The sequence below is a fragment of the Cyanistes caeruleus genome, chromosome 20 (genome assembly GCF_971803275.1).
Source record: "Cyanistes caeruleus chromosome 20, bCyaCae1.hap1.1, whole genome shotgun sequence".
NCBI classification, from domain to species: domain Eukaryota; kingdom Metazoa; phylum Chordata; class Aves; order Passeriformes; family Paridae; genus Cyanistes; species Cyanistes caeruleus.
The window spans coordinates 293,468-309,747 of NC_141720.1; the positions used below are offsets into that span (position 1 = coordinate 293,468).

The 16,280-nt window shown below is 49.2% G+C and overlaps 1 protein-coding gene across 2 annotated transcripts in view; it reads right to left on the reverse strand.

Moving 5' to 3' along the window:
* The window catches only part of RABL6 (RAB, member RAS oncogene family like 6), a 39,786-nt gene that overhangs the window by 4,411 nt on the left and 19,095 nt on the right, over positions 1-16,280 (reverse strand). For both annotated transcript variants that reach the window (XM_086858234.1, XM_086858235.1), the window contains 4 exons: positions 9,967-10,310; positions 7,629-7,794; positions 2,794-3,012; positions 1,894-2,242 (listed from right to left, as the gene is read on the reverse strand). In XM_086858234.1, the coding sequence (XP_086714360.1) occupies positions 1,894-2,242; positions 2,794-3,012; positions 7,629-7,794; positions 9,967-10,310 (1,078 nt within the window). The remainder of the gene's footprint in view (positions 1-1,893; positions 2,243-2,793; positions 3,013-7,628; positions 7,795-9,966; positions 10,311-16,280) is intronic.

Consider the following 16,280-nt stretch of genomic DNA (forward strand, 5'->3'; position numbering starts at 1 on the left):
AAATGGCAGCTGAACTAAGCTGTTATTGTCTGGAAATCAATGTCCTGGATCTTATGAGCTCTAACTTTTGTCTTGGTAAAATGCCTCAGTTGCACTGGTATTGGCAAGGGTGTTCTGACAGCTTCACACTGGGGCTGCTGAAATGAAATTCCCAATATAAAGGGACTAAATGAGACCTTCAACTCAGTTAGCTCACCAGCATCAGCTTCCTCCTGCCCTGGGGAGGCACCTCTGTTCTGGGAAAATCCAGTCTAATAGACTGAAAGCTCCCCTCCAGCCCTGAGCCACAAATGCTTTCTGCTGTGCAGCTCTGTGGGTCTCAGGTACCAGAGGCAGCAGGGCTGAGGAAGCAGAGTGTGTCTGCAGAATAATTCCCTTTGTCAGGCCAAAAGGGAATGTGCTCCCAGGGCAAATCTGCCCTTTCAATGTGGGCTAAAACCCAGGATGCTGCAGAGCCTGGAAATTACCCCAAAATTCTCCATCTCTGCATGATGGGAATGGAAATTCAATTTAATGATTTTCTGATACCTGCCAACTGATCCTTTTCAGAATCTGTTATCCAGCCTTGTGTCCTTGTACAGGGATGGGACACGGCCCTGCTGCGCTGCTGCTCAGGCAGTGCCCCCACCTTGCTAATGGTGATGGCTGGACTGGTTTGCCTGACCATCAACAGCCTGCAGAGCAAAAGCATTCACATGCTATGGAGCATTCCCTGGGTCAGGCATTCCCTGACACTGCTGCTTCCTCATCAATCCCTTCTCATGCAAGAGATGGTAACTTGCTCCAAAGACTTTTGCTTTCATATCAAATTGTCAAGAAAAGCAGGAAGTGAATATGCAAAATTAATGAAAAATTACTTAATAAACAGCATGACACATGAGCAAGGTCAAAGAAACTGGGACAACAGCCCTTTCTACAGCATTCCAAAATGATGGAAACCCCCTGAACACCAGCTAACCCAGACATCAGGACACCCCTGCTCATCCCAAATCACTGCTAGGAGTTTCCAGAGATTGCTCTGCAGGCTGTGAGTACAGGTTACTGAAATCAGGGTTATCTCAAGCCATGCAGAAGTTCTGACCAGTTCAGAGAAGAGGGGCAGGAGAATTGTCTTCTCCACCTGTAATACAGAGCAAGTGCGAGGGGACTGCTGACATAATTGTTTTAGCAGACAGCTGCTGGAATGTGCTGAATGTCACAGACCTTACAGCTACCTCTGCTGTCCTGGAAAGTCCTTCCCAAGCAGACCTTCCCTCTTCCCTTTAAGCTTTGCCAAGCAAATTTTGTGATGGCCTTTTTATTGCAGGATTGACTGCAAGGAGCTCACTCTTTCTGACAGAGACATCCTTCTGCATGTTCAAGTTCACGTGAAAACCCAGTAGCTTTGCATTTTGTACCTCCCACACTGCTGGACTGGCTAAGAGTAAACAGCACAGTAAAACACACAAGCACAAATCTTATTTGTGTTTGCAAACACAAAAGGGAAGGGAAGGTCTAGGCTGGTTATCAGGAAAATGCTGTTTCCCCAGAGGCTGCTGGCACTGCCCAGGCTCCCCAGGGAATGGGCATGGCCCCGAGGCTGCCAGAGCTCCAGGGATGCCCAGGCTGGGACTGTAAGGGTGTCTGTGTAGGGCCAGGAGCTGGACTCAATGATTCTTCTGGGTCCCTTCCAGCTCAGGGTATTCTATGGATCTGTAATTCTATGGGGCTCTTGCTGCCACGTGGCTTCCACACTCAGAGCATTGCTGGGTTTGTGCTCGTATCAGTCTCTGCAGGTTGCTTAGCACCTGCCTTGCTGCAACTGCTGCTGAGGGAGGGGAGAGCAGATGAAGGCTTTGCTCAGGGAAATGCCTCAACCCTTCCAGCTCACAGCAACATGGGCTTGGTATTTACCATTTTTTTCTTCTGGCTGTCAGAATCCTCACTTTCAAAGTCTGGGTCATCCATAACAAATGAGAGCATCTGAGTAGCTATTGGTCCCTCTTGATCACTGTCAGACTCCTCAGGCTTCTCCTCTTTGACCACTTTCTGCCTGGAAGCAAGTCCCTTGCTTTGGGCAGGGGCCTTTGGGGCCTGGGCTGCTGCTGTGGGGGCAGCAGCAGGAGCTGCCAGGCTCGTGTTGCCCTTGCTGCTGCTGTTTCGTTCAGACCCAGAACGGGGAGGTAAACTGTCAGGAGGCTTCGGGTCAGTTGCTTTGGTCAAAATTGCTTCACTCTGGGGTTTCAGAGAATTTCTGGAAGACCTGAGAAGAAACAAGTTGTCAGAACCTGTCCACCCCCCTATTCTGTGGAGCAAAGCACAGTTAACAGCTGAGCCTGCCTTGAGGGCTACATCATAAATCCCACTGGGAAAGGCAGTGCATCCTATAGGGGTGTGGGGTCAAATGCACCACTGAGGCTGAGGATAACCCTCGTGTCCCTAACCCTAACCCTCACACCACAGGATGTGGAGAATATGACCCAGCTCGTCGCTCCCCAGCACAAGATGTGGTGAGTGACTCCAATCCCTTCACCTAAGACTTGATGCTCTCCTCCCCACACCACCACAAACAGCCACTCTGGTGCTCAGTTCCAGGCCCTTGTTCAAACTGGAGAAAAGCAGGTAGATGTTTCCATGCAGAACCCAGTGGACAGGACACACAGCAGTTACAGTAACTAAATCCCCAGCTCACAGCTGAAGAACAGGCAGACAAGGACACCGAGACTTCCCAGAGGCCACACAAAGTCAGTGGCAGGATGGAAGGGAAGTCCAGGTTTGCCAGCACAACCCCACACTTCAGTCTATGCTCTGTACCTTTTTTGTTCCTGCTCTGTGTTTTTGTCTCCATCAGATATAAGGATGACCTTAGAGTCCTTCACCTCTTCCTCTTCCTCCTCCTCACTGGAGAGGGTGATGTTCTTGCTGGGCACCCGTTCTGCTGCCAGCATTGGTCTGCTGAGGATTTTGTCATCCAGATCCAGGTCATCTTGGAAACCTGCTACCATGGGGTTCCCTCCAGGTACCTCTCCATCGCTGCAACACAGAGAGTGATCAGACACCACAGCTCAGGAGGTGCTGGACAGACCTGCACAAAGACTGAGACTGGCCTGGCTTGTACAGCCAAATTCAGGGCACACATCCCCAGCCTGGGGCAGCTGATGATTAAAGGGCTGGAACACTTCTGCTCAGGAGACAGGCTGAAAACGGGGATAGTTAAGCCTGAAGAAGAGAAGGCTCTGGGGAGACATTAGAGCCCCTTCCAGTGCTTAAAGGGGATCCAACAGAGCTGGAAAGGGACTCTGAACAAGAGCAGGAGGGACAGGACGAGGGGAATGGCTTTAAGCTGAAGGAGGGCAGGGTTAGACAGAACATCTGGAAGGAATTATTCCCTGGGAGGGTGGGGAGGCCTTAACACTTGCTGGAAAATTTGCTCATGTCAGGAATACAGATATTTTCCCCAGGTCCAGTTGATGAGCCTTTGCCATCACTTTTCCTTCTTTCATCCACAAGAGATACCCAGTTCCCTCCTGATAACCCCACACACAATGGTGCCACCTGTATTGTACAAGCACATCCTTCGCTTTACACAGAGACAAAAAACATATTATAGCTTGGAACAGATAAGATTGTAGAGACATAAACAAAACCCTAAAATCCTTTAACTGAAGTAGGTGGTGTTCCCAGTCACTGGCACAGGACAAGCACTGGAAGACAGTTGAGTAGAGTATGGTGTGCTGGTGAGATGAGACATACCCTAAATACAGTGGGGATGATGGCAACTGCTCACTCTGGCTCCTCTACATGCCTGGGTACTGCTTGACAAGGTAGTTTTAAAGAGTTAATACATCTGCCAACAGACATTGGAGTTGTTTGTGACAATGGGACACCACAACGATGACATCTGGCACAGCTCAGTGATCACAACCAGTGCTTGTCTGGGCTGGAGTGCTAAGACCAGGGCCAGCATCAGCTGTCCCTCTGCTCTTGGCATGGATCCCTCTGTTCTCAGGACCTGCTCACAGTGCCCTACTGAGCAGGGCCAGGCTGCTGAAGAGCCCCTTCATCACTAACACTGCTGCTCTCACACCATGCCAGGACACAGCCCAGCCACACAAAGGAGAGGAAAACTGGTGCCCAAGCAGCCCCCAAGGCTGGAGGAATGACAAGTAAATGATTCCTGAGGGTTTCAAAGCACTGGCAGGGTTTCCTCTTGAAATGCACTGAAAATAAAATGGAGTTGCATCCTAAAAATGGCAGGATATTATTCTGAACTAGACAGAATGCCTTTCTTTAACACATCACTGCTCTATTAGGCACAGGGCCTCTTAAGAGATTGCTGCCACTGTCCTTCCACACTCCACACAGAGCTGCAGTTTCCAGCTTTCCCAGTCAGAATGGGTGTACACCCCCACGTGCACATCCCCTTGCCAAAGTGGGTCACGTCCCTTCGCAGTGAGAACCCTGCCTCCATCTCCGGCCAGCACAGATCGCTGAGCAACAGCGGAACAGCAGAGCACTGGAGTGAATATACATCAGAAAAATATCACTGCTGCACTATAAACAGGCTCTGACAAGGGAAAATCAGCTTGTGGTCCAAACTGAGCTTCCAGTTGGATGGAAAGCAAAGCAAGGAAACCCAAGCACCACTCCCTCCAGCCCTTGCAGCACTGCCAGGCTGGCATGAGCGCTGAGCTGGATGTCTGCAGGTGCAGGTACCCCCCCAAAATGATGCTGCTCACTGAGGTCTACTCTGAGCTGGTGACCACAGAGCCTGCTGGGGTGTCCTCTGTGAGCCTCTGGTGTGTCACAGATTGGCTGCTGGGGAGGAAACAAACCCTGCTGCAACCTGAGCTCACAGCCTCAAACCTGGCTGGGCCATGTTCCCTCAGCCCTGGGAGCTCAAGGGCTCTTGCTACATCCCTTTTTGGGGCTAAAGGAAGAGAAAAAACCCAAGCTCTAATAAAGCAGATAAGCTGAGGGAATCCCACGCTGCAAGATGGGCCTGCATGGCTGTTCTAGGAGATATTTGTCTTCTGCTGCGAACCTTGACTTCCCTCCCTTGGGCTAGCACAGCTGGGCATCACGGAATCCATAACAGATCCATAAAAGCAAAGAACCCCTTCAAAGCCCTTCTGATGTAAGAATACAGAAATCTAATCCATGTTTAAGATAAATGTCTAAGGCTGCAGAAAAGAAAGATCAGGAACATTGTCAGGTAAAGCATAAATTTGCTTTCAGACACCTTCAGATCCCCCAGGGACTCAGGCCAGCCTGACCCAGCAGGAGCCAAGGGCAAGATGCTTTGGAGCCAGATTAGGTCCTCTGGTGCACTCATATCCATGCTGGCTCAGGGCATCAGGTTAAAGAGCAACAAATTAAGTTCTGAATCAGCAAATTGGGAAATTGAAATACCTTCCTAATTAACTGGCAAGGAAACTGAGTCTGGGAATTCTTTACTGCAAGTGAGAGAACCACAACATGCCACTGAATAAAACCCAGGACTCCACTGCAGGCCTGGGGCATGCCAAGTTGAACAAGGTGCCCCTGCTGCACCTTGTGCGAGGGGCAGGCTCTTCTGAAAATTTCTTGTTAAACCAAGAAAAATATCTCAGCTCTGCCACAGCCACAAGCAAGATGCTTTGTAGGCCAGAATGCTGCCAGCAACCACCACTTTTTTTTTAATAAAACATCCATGTGTTCTGCCATCACATGGGATGATGATTCAGGCTGACCTGCATTACACAGGCATTGAGTCTCACACACAGCACTGATTTAAAGTTGCTGTGGTTGAAGTAGAGAACACTGGGTCATGACAAAGATATCAAAAGATGCAGAATCCACCGTATTCACAGATGAGCAATGTCAGCCCTTAATTACTCTCCTGGTTAGTGTTGATGACAAGAGGCAGCAAGCAAGGAGTATTCTGAGCAAAGGGAGACAGAGCCTGAGAGTCTGCTTTCAGACAGCTTGCTGCACATCCTCTTGTCTGAGCAGCTCGGTATATACAATCCCCTTTCCTTTTTTTCTGGCTAAAAAACATCAAAGCCAGGAGAAGAAAAAAAGAGGAAAAAAAAGAAAATCCAGCTTATGGTATAAGCACAGCTCTGCCATTTTGAGGAGATAATTATAGAATCACAGACTGGTTTGGGTTGGAAGGGACCTTAAAGCTCAGCTTGTTCCAACCCCCTGCACTGAGCAGGGACATTTTCAACTGGATCAGGTTGCTCAGAGCCCTGTCCAGCTGGACTGGGAATGTTTCCAGGGATGAGGCATCCACCACTTCTCTGGGCAATCTGTACCAGGGCCTCACTACCCTTGCTGTAAAAAACTTCTTCCTTATACCTAGTCTGAATCTCCCCTCTTTTAGTTTAAATCCACCATTTCTTATCCTATTGCAATAGGCCCTGCTAAAACCTCTGTCCTCATCTTCCCTTAAACACTGAAAGGCTGCAATAACATCTCCCCAGAGCCTTCTCTTCTCCAGGTGAACACCCCCAGCTCTCCCAGCAGCTCTACATCCTCCTGATGCTAGCCCTCAGGGCTGGAGGCAGCTCTGCAGGTGGGGTCTCACCTGAGCAGGGCAGAACTACCTCTCCCCTGCTGCCCATGCTGGGGCTCAGCCCAGGGCACGAGGGGGGTTTCAGGGGTGGGACAGGTCCAGCTCTCATCCACTGGCACCCCCAAGTCCTTCTCCCCAGGGCTGCTCTCAATCCCTTCACTCTCCAGCCCAGATTGACCCCAGAGGTTGCCCCAGCCCAGGTGCAACCTGAGCTTGGCCTTGGCGAACCTCATGAGGTTTCCATTGGCCATTTCTTGTGCTTTCCAGGTTCTGGATGACATCTCATCCTTCAGGAGTGTCACCCACACCACTCAGCTTGCTGCTGTTGATAAACCTGCTGAAGGTGCCCTCAATCCCCCTATATCATGGATGAAGTCAATGTCCCAGTACAGATCCCAGGGGACACCACCCATCTTTAACGAGACATTCCATATCATCCATCAAATCTGTGTCTCTCCAATTTAGTGAGAAAATGCTGTGAAGAAGCCCTAGACACAGAGAAAAAGAAAGGCACCCCTTAGGAGCTTTTTGGACTCTGCAGGCAACCATGCAGTGACACTGCCAAAGGAGCATGATTTTCTCCAGCCTTCCTTCCAGAATCTCACAGAGCTATGGAGTGTTCGCAAGTGTCCTCCACCAAACACCAAACCCCTTTATAGTGCCTCAGGAATGACATTACCAGGTCACAGAGGAGCCTGGCCATACTTTGTGCCTCTGCAGAAGGAAAATATTCATTAAGCAAAACATAATATCCCTGCAAAGTGCACTATATTCCAAAGGAAAATATCTCAAATGATTTGGTGTGTTCAGCCAGAAGGAAAATCCCTCCCTGACACAAAGGGCCAGTGGTTTCATCTGAGCACAAAGCAAGACAGCAACACCAGGAAAGTGATCATCTGCTTTTCCTGATGTTCCCCCTTCCCAGGGAGCAGTGTCTGTCACTAAATGGGAGACAGTGAATGCTGTGACTGGCCATAGCACAGCCAGAAAGCCTCTGGGGCAGCTAACTGCTCTGGAATCACTGCATGGTTGCACCACGTTAGCCAGGCTGCACATGCAGTGTGTCCCCGTGCCACCCTCCTTTCCTTACCTTTCACTATCCACACGGTGCTTGGCCTGTGGTTTCCCTTTGTCCTTCTGTGGTGTTGGGTCTTCCAGAAAGCTGTGGTCCAGGCTGTCCTCAGGAACAAAGTCCTCCACACTCTGTACCTTGGCAGGGGCTGCAGGGTGCTGGGGAGGAGTGGCAGCAGCAGGATCTGCATTAGCAACAGGAGTTGTAAAACATGGGTGTCACCACAAGCAAGACAGAAATTGGCTTTTTCCAGATCTGTGCTGCCATGAGGCAGGACCTTGGCTCCACAGCAAGGGAAGAGAAAGGTTATGAACAGGATATAAAACAGCCCAGAGTCTGACATGAAGGACTCACAGATCATGGCTGCTGGGGATTAGAGTGTGCCGGGCTGACCCAGGCTCTGGGTGGACTGAAAACCTCCCTGGCAAGGGCTGGCTCTGCTCTCCAGGGAATGCTGTGGCTGACTGCAGCACAGGTTTTATTACACCTGTGCTATGTGCACTGCTCCTGGGGGATGTCCCTTCACTGTTCTCTTACCTCTTCCAGACTGTTCAGTTCACCCTCTCCTATCCTCTTGCTTTTTTCATCTGTAACTGTCCATGGCAGAATTGTTCACACTGTGCTTTTGGATGTTCTGTGTAAACAAAAGCTCAAGAGCCACCTCAAATAGAGACTGACTTTAATACAGTTTATTTGTAGAAACACCTTTACCCATCTTTAAGGTATCAGGATGAAAACCCATGAATTAGCATAACTAAGAAGCCTGAAGTGATTAACCTTTCCAGAATTTGCAATACTCAATGTTTTTCCTCTGCTCATGCTGCACTTCACATCTAGACTTTTCTTTGGGGTAAAACAAGACTTGTGCCTTTTTTTTTTAAATTTTGCTCTCCTTAGCACAACTTTCAGATCACTTTTGCATACAAACACTACCACTAATGCCACAGAGTAGCATTGGTCTAAGCTAAACCACAGCCAAAAGAATTACTATTCCAAGACTTCACAAGAAAGCTTAAATAGCTCCCAGAAAAACCAAGTATTACTTGGTAACAATGATTTTTCAGCTGCCTTCCAGTGAATTGGTCCCTGGGTACATTCCAGGGGAAGTGCACACCCTTTGCACACTACTGAAACCTTGCAACACTGACATCAGCTCTTCCTGGCTGCCTTTTGCAACTGCCCCTAAGCATTCTGAGATATCGGGGATGAAAGTCACAAGCCCAAAACAGTTGTCAAGCTAAGAGTTAAAAAAAGAGAAGAAAAAGAAAAACCCCAAACCTAATCACTGTAACACTGGTAGTAGACCACTTGTCTTTTTTTCTACAGATTAAAATGATGTTTTGTTTTTTTTGTTGACAAGGAATTTCTAACATCTGCTCCCCTCTTTGGTTTCTGTTTTGTTTTCTCTGGGCACGAAGAGTCATTAACAAACCAAAATGGGTGCATTGTGTGGTATCTGGCAAGAGGCATAGGATGCAGAACACTGTGTGCAGATCTAAAACCAGACCATTCCAACATCTGAAATTGCAACCCGTGTCCCCAGCACCTCCTCCTTTCTCTCCGTGGGTGTCTCAGGAGCACTCTGAGCCAGAGTGAGAGGGAAAGTATTTCCAAAGGGTGACTCAAACCATGTCATGATTTTTAGGCAGTGCCAGCTCTGCAGCTCCAGTTAGTTCCACAAGACAAAGTGAATGTGACAGGCAAATTATGGTCCAGATCAGTAAAATTACATGCAACAAACCCTTGATGCCTCTGCCTGGCACTCTGTGTGGCAAGGTCTGGAGCAAGGGCCACGCTGCTCTGCCAGGTACCAGTGCTGAGGCAGCAGCCGAGGGCTCTCTCCTCCCAGACCTGCTCTGAAGGAGCACATTTCCCCAGAGGGGGAACCTGCACCTACGTGACCATTTCTGGCTGAATAACCCTTAACCTCAGCACTCTGCTTCTCTCCATTACGCACAGGAGCCCCTCTGGACTACCACATGTGTGCAAGGATGGCACTTCAAATTGCTTCTCTAGTCATTTTTTTGCTATTCAAAAGGTATTTTTGCTCCTGGTAAGAACCCGACATTTTATTTATTTTATTAAAGTCTCTCATGTGCGTTCAGGTTCTTCCTCTCAAGCAAGCTACAGCCACCACCCAGCTGGCTGGGCACAGTCCCCATCCAGCACAGAGACAAAGCAAAATGCTGATCAGGAGAAAATAGACAATGACAGCCCAAGTCTCCCTGGACACCCGCTGCACATGCATGGCACCTATGGCCTTCACACACCTGTCTGCTTGGTCTCTCTCAGGGAAAAAACGAAATGAAATGAAAACTGGGAGGCCATCCTGCCAGGACAGGGCACCAGCACCTACCTGGCTGGGGAGGAGCGGGCTCGGCCGCAGGGGATGTCCCGAAGAGGCGCGCGATGATGCCACGTTTGGGTGGGGGGGCTGCGGCCAGGGGGGCTGCGGAGGGCGGGGGGGGCTGCGGGGCCTCGGCTGCAGCTCCTGGGGACAAGGATGGGGCAGGGTCAGGAGAGATGGTGGCGCTTGTGACAAGTGGCAGCGGCGGCTGGGGGGTGCCGGGGCTGGAGCTGCCTGTCGAGGTGGAGCTTGGAGGTACGATGGGTGACTGGGAGCCAGAGGAGGGGCTCTGCCCGTTTGCTGCTAGTGGTGATGTGTGTCCTTGGCTTCGGGCTTCCATCATTTCCAGGAAGCTGTGGGGAAGATAAATTACAAATAATAGCAATGATGAATCACAGAATCCCAGACTGGTTTGTGTTGGGAGGGATCTTAAAGTTCATCTCATTCCAACCTCTGCCATGCACAGGGACACCTTCCAGTAGGCCAGGTTTCTCCCAGTCCAGCCTGGCCTTGGACACTTCCAGGGATCCAGGGGCAGCCACAGCTTCTCTGGGCAACCTATGCCAGGGCCTGCCCACCTCCACAGGGAAGAATTTCTTCACATCCAATCCTGCTCTCTGCCAGTTTAAAACCATTGCCCCTTGTCCTGTCACTACCTGCCCATATAAAAAGTCCCTCTCTCTCCTTTATATAAGCCCTTTTCATCTGACAGATGGGAGAATATGGGTCTGCTTCCAGCTGGGCTTGGGAGGGTATGGATCTGCTTCCAGTGACACTGTGACTCCCCAGGTCACAATAAATCTGGTTTACCCTCATGAGCTGAACTCACCCCATCTGCACTGAGGTGTGGAGAATCCCAACCTGCTTTGCACTACAGGATCAAATCTATATTTGCAATGCTACTGGGAACTCCCTGAATAGACAGACTATAACAACAAAGGCTTGAAATGCAACCTGAAGTCAGTTGTTGTGATGTTGGCATCAGTTGGACATATGTCTCTAAAGGAGTAAGTGCTGTAGGAATGGTACATTTTTAGATTCTGCAGAAGAAATTACAGTACTCAGGAAAACTGCTGTAATAACCTCCTTATCAGCCAAGAATGGATCTGAGAGGAGAATCTTTGAAGATGAAAAGAAAAGAGCTGCTCTGAGGGCTCAGAGAAGACTGATTTACCATTACCCTTCTTGCAGGGTGCAGATCCACATGCAGGCTCTCCCCTCACACTCCCCTCCTGTGTGAGAGGCCCTGGAGCCAAGCAGCAGGAGCTCTGGAGCAGGTTGTGGTTCTGGCTGCATTCCCGACTGGAAGAACATTAAAGCCTGCACCACTATAGAGAGTGAAAAGCTCTTTCCTTCCTTTTCCAAAAGAAACTCAAGCCTAATGCAAGCCTCTCTCTGCAGCCTGCAGGGTCAGCAGCCTGTTTCACACACTGTGTGCAGAGAAATGTGGACAGAGACAAGTTCTTGACATGAAGTGGTCTGAAAAACAGATCTGCCACATGCTGCACAGCTGAGAGATACAGAGAGGACACCCCAAGTGAAGGATCCTGTATAATATCCAGCACATCCCGATCTCGCCTCTCATTTCATTAAGCTTAATGAATTTGTGCACAGAGGCTCTGGGTTCAGCTGGTTCTGCAAGACAGACTTTGGTTGTGCTCCAGGCAGTGAGAGTGTGAATGGAGAGCCTCCTCTGTCACACAGAGCATGACCTCGTTCTTCAGGGACCTGAGCCAGCCAGAACCTTCCCTGGACTGACTGCTGGGCAGAATGCAAGCAGTGGGGGCTAAGAGACTCTAAGCCTTGAGATATGATTCCCTATCTAAAGGCAGTAACCTGATATACTTTTAAGGAACAAAATAATATACTTTGTGACCAGCAGTGTCTGGAGCCCTAGGGAACAACAGCCCCAGGAAGCTGTTACTTGAACTGGAAAACCAGCAGTCCTTCCTAAGTAACTGGCTAAAGTGGAGATCAAGGGCAGCACTAAAAAACAGAATTAGTGAGGCAACATCAACAGATAGGGACAAGATAAAAGACAGAACTAGATGATCACAAGTAACAGAAATAGGAAGAAATTCAACAGTACAAACAAAATTGTCATCTACTCAGGGGTGAGGAAAAGAGTTCTTGCTCCCAGTTCTCCACATGAGAATGGCTGGGAAATAATCACCTCGCTCATTCTGGAAATCTGGACTAAGAACTGCAATCCCAACCATGCCAGAGCCTGGCTGTCACGTGCTGTCCCTTGATACCTACCCTACACCTGCCCTGATGCAGCTCCAGCCATTCCCTGGGTCCTGTCCCTGATCACAGAGAGCAGAGATTGCTGCTGCCCCTCCGCTGTCCCTTGTGAGGAAGCTGCAGACTGTCAAGGCACCTACATCAGCAACTGTGGTAGCCCCACTGATGCTCCCACCAGGATGCAGGCCAACACTATGTGCCTGTTCCACCCAGAACACTGGCTCCACCAACACGAGCTCCCAGCAGAGCTGAGCTCAGAGCACACGACGCAGCATCCAGTCCCCATCCTCCCTCTCCTAGGGCGAGCTGCGTGACAACACATTCCACTGAAAATGATGCATGGATTTGTCATACACCAGAGAGAAAACATAAAGGAGTTTAAGTCCAGCACTGAGCTCTGTGGAGACTGCATCAGATTGGTTTGGAAGGTGCACAATACATCACACATGCTGCAAGAACATAGCAGTGTGTGCTCAATACCTCTCTGTTGCTGTGCTCCCTTCCTGAGGAGGGGGGCCATGGCTCAGCCTCCTCCAAGCAGGGTACCCACAGCATCCATGGGGTGGGGAAGGCAAACCACAGAGCTCTGCAATTCAGCCCTTGTCCAACAAAGCAAAGGCTCTTTATCCCCAAACCCTGTGAATTGCCATGGCCTGCAAAGCTGTTTGTGAGCTTTGCCTGCATGCGATGTGCAACTTCTCAGCTCCACATCACATGTGCTGAGTGCTGAATTCTGCCATTCCTCCCCTCCCAGCTTTGATCCAGGGCTTCTGGAGAGCCAAAGAGGAGAGCTGAACTTGGGACTCCCAAGACCCACTCAGCGTTAAAGACTCCTGCCTCCCAACTGTGAGGAGAGATCAATCCCAGATGATCTACACTCACCCCTGTTCCTGTTTATAGCAACAGCAACCCTGGATGGAAGCCTGCAAGCACCCAGCAGCCAAGGTACTGCTGCCAGCAGCATTTGCTCTCCTCACTGTGCCAGGCTCCCTGACTGTCTGTGAAACACCCAAATCACCAACACTGCCTGAAACCAGAATGAACAACCTCTGAGCCTCAGGTCACCGAGTCCCACCATTGAGGCAACTGGCTGACTCAGGTAGGATAAGATGATTGTACACTGAAGATTTTGGAACAAGGAGACACAAAGAGTATAGAGTCACATTAGGATACAGAATATGAAGCTCAAAGGGTAGTTAAAGCTGGACTCAACAAAGCACAGGAAACTCTTAACAATACCAGAGTATTTGGAGATTTACTGTATGTGGTTCTGTCAAAGCTGCCCATTTTGGAAACAACCTGCTTTGTTCTGGGAAAGTAGCCAGCTCCAGAGGGAGGGAAGGCTGTGACTACCACCTGTTTCTCCTCCAGAAACACATGAAATTTAAGAGCTGGAGGAAAAAAAACCTGCTATATAACTGAAGTCTAAAGAGTGTCATCCTTCCCTGCAGCACAACCAGACTGGGGCATAAAACACATGCAGGCTTTCTCTGCACCTGTGCTCCTGTACCTTTGTGACCTGTGGTGTGTGAAGGGCATAAAAACAGGAGATAGCAGGTTCTTTAGTAGGAAGATACAAATGGTAATTTGGGGACAGCACAACACAGACTCTTGCTCCAGCATAGCACTGAGAACAGCTGTGACACATGTGCTTCATGTCACCTCCATCAGCTCCAACCTAGACACGTGGGCCAAGCCCTGTGCTGTGACACTGGGGAAATCAGGGTGGTCTGACACTGGTTCTACACGGGCTGCATAAACCAGCTCTGATGAGTTTTTATAGTTAGATCTTTTGTGAGGGAGGTGGGTGGAAAACCAGCACACATAAAATGCTGCCAACAAGCTCGCAGTAATTTCCAGGATGAAGGTGTCTAAGCATCCTCCACACTTTGAAAATACTACATAATGCATGAATGCTTTCTCTGGCTTTATACACACTCCTCAGAGGCACAAGTGTGGCTGTTTTGGGAACACACTGGGCCAAAGCTGCCAAGTGTCTGTTTCTTCTCAGATTCTATACAATCTGTCCATTCCTCATTCTATCCATCAGTCCTTTGGAAAAGGACTCACTCAGAACCTTACTGTGGAATAAGCAGCTTCGTGCCCACACTGGATGAAGGACCAGGTCCCACTAAAGCACAGGGTGAACTCACACCTGAGCACCTTTATTCCATTGGGATACAGAGACTGCAAATATATCATTCATGTCCAGGTGGGTCATCTGTCCTCACCCACAGGGGCTCCTTATTTGCCTTTCAATCCTTCCATTACAGACCAAGTAACAAGTCTAAAACATCCTCGAATTCCTGAATAATTTACTTGTGGTTGGACCTGCTTGCAAGAGGAGACTGTTATGCAATTTTAAAGATGAACATGCTCTGTGGGAACAAAAATTCATCAGGGCCTGAGGTTACTGTTGCTCTGCTCCCAGGGAGAACACAAAAAACACAAAAGGACTTGTTAGCCTCACAATTCCTAAAACTGTCAGTGCTCCTGCTCATTTACTTTTGGAGATGGGAACAGCCTCAAGTTTTTTGGCTCCTGATTCTAGCGGGTATTTCATCTAACAAGAAAGGCTCTGGGTTACTTTATTAATTGTGAAATGAAGATTAATTGGCTGGATGATATCATTTTAACTGGGATTAGTGAGGGTTAGATTTCCACATACTTGTTTTGGCCTCATTAAAGGTACTGCCCCAATCCCTCTAGCCCAAGTTCCTGAATGTGGAATCAATGGCCAAGAAGGTTTCAATTCCTGCTGTTGTCCTGTTTTCCACCTGACAAAATGGATGCAGGAGGATAATTTCCTGCTCCATTAAATAGAGGACATGCTCCATGTCCCCACTTCTCTAGCAAGACTGACTGATGACAGGCTTAGATGCACTTAACACAGCAGCCCCAGAAAACATGACCCAGATAGTCTCATTCCAGTACAGGCTGGCTCCTGACCTGTCTGATGACCACAAGGATTCACAGCAGGAAGATAAAAGTGGGGCAAAGGGAAGAGAAAGACAGGAGTGGGTTTACTTTCCCAACTGGTAATTCAGCCTGTAGCTGGTGTCATTCCAGACCTGTACTTCCATGCAGTGGAGGATAGCAGAGAACAGCTCCAGAAGCAGCTCCTCCTGCCACTGTGTGGGTGTTACTCAGCACCACTGTCTTGCTGAAATTATGAGCTATGCTCAATGTGGAAAAAACCAACCAGGCAAATAAACCCCAGCCCCCAGCCAATGACTCTGCAGTGATTAAAGCCGTCCCTGCAGGGAACGTGTCTCCCCAAAGCAGAGTCCTCAGCAGGGCAGCCCAAATGTCTGTCTGCAGTCACTGGCCTGGCACCCACAGGGTGAGAGGAGACACCTCCAGTTGTGCCAGGGGAGGTTTAGGTTGGGTATTGGGGAAAATTTCTTCTCCAAAAGGGCTGTCCATCCCTGGCACCCTTTAGTGGGGGAATGGGCACACTGAACATAAACAAGTTTTCTGTGAAAACAGAAGATGGGTACAATTAAAAATGGAGAAATTGAGCAAATTAGGTACAAGTTCAGAACATCATAAAAGTCATTACTGTTTGTGTAATAAGAATTCAAGAACTCAAAAAGGGCTGAAATGTTCTCTTAGCAGCACTGAAAATGTAAAGTCTGAAAGCACAGGGACAGTACCAGAGGTGTGTCAGGTGGTGAGAAGCCTGAACACAAGGAAAGAACTGGAAGCAGACCGTGTCTCCCCCAGGTACATCCAGGCAGTGGCTGCCCAGGCTGGCTTACGTAAGGTGGAAGAGGCAGCATTGTGTGCCACCTGGTGTTGTCTCTGGGATCCACATTTTGGATCAGTGACGTTTTGTCCTCAGGTTCCCTGCCTGCTGCAGCAGGAGGAAGAGTTTTTGTTCTCTTTCTGTTCTCACTGAGCCAAATTTAGCACCGGTCATTGTGACACAGCAGCTACCAGACATGCACAGGGGTGAAGGGAATATCTGAAATGTCCTAGTGCTGTCACCTTGCCATGCTCTGTGGCCTGATTTTATGGCAGGAGAGCAGGAATGGCCTCCAAGGAAGTGCACACCATGGCCTGTGGTCCCAAATACC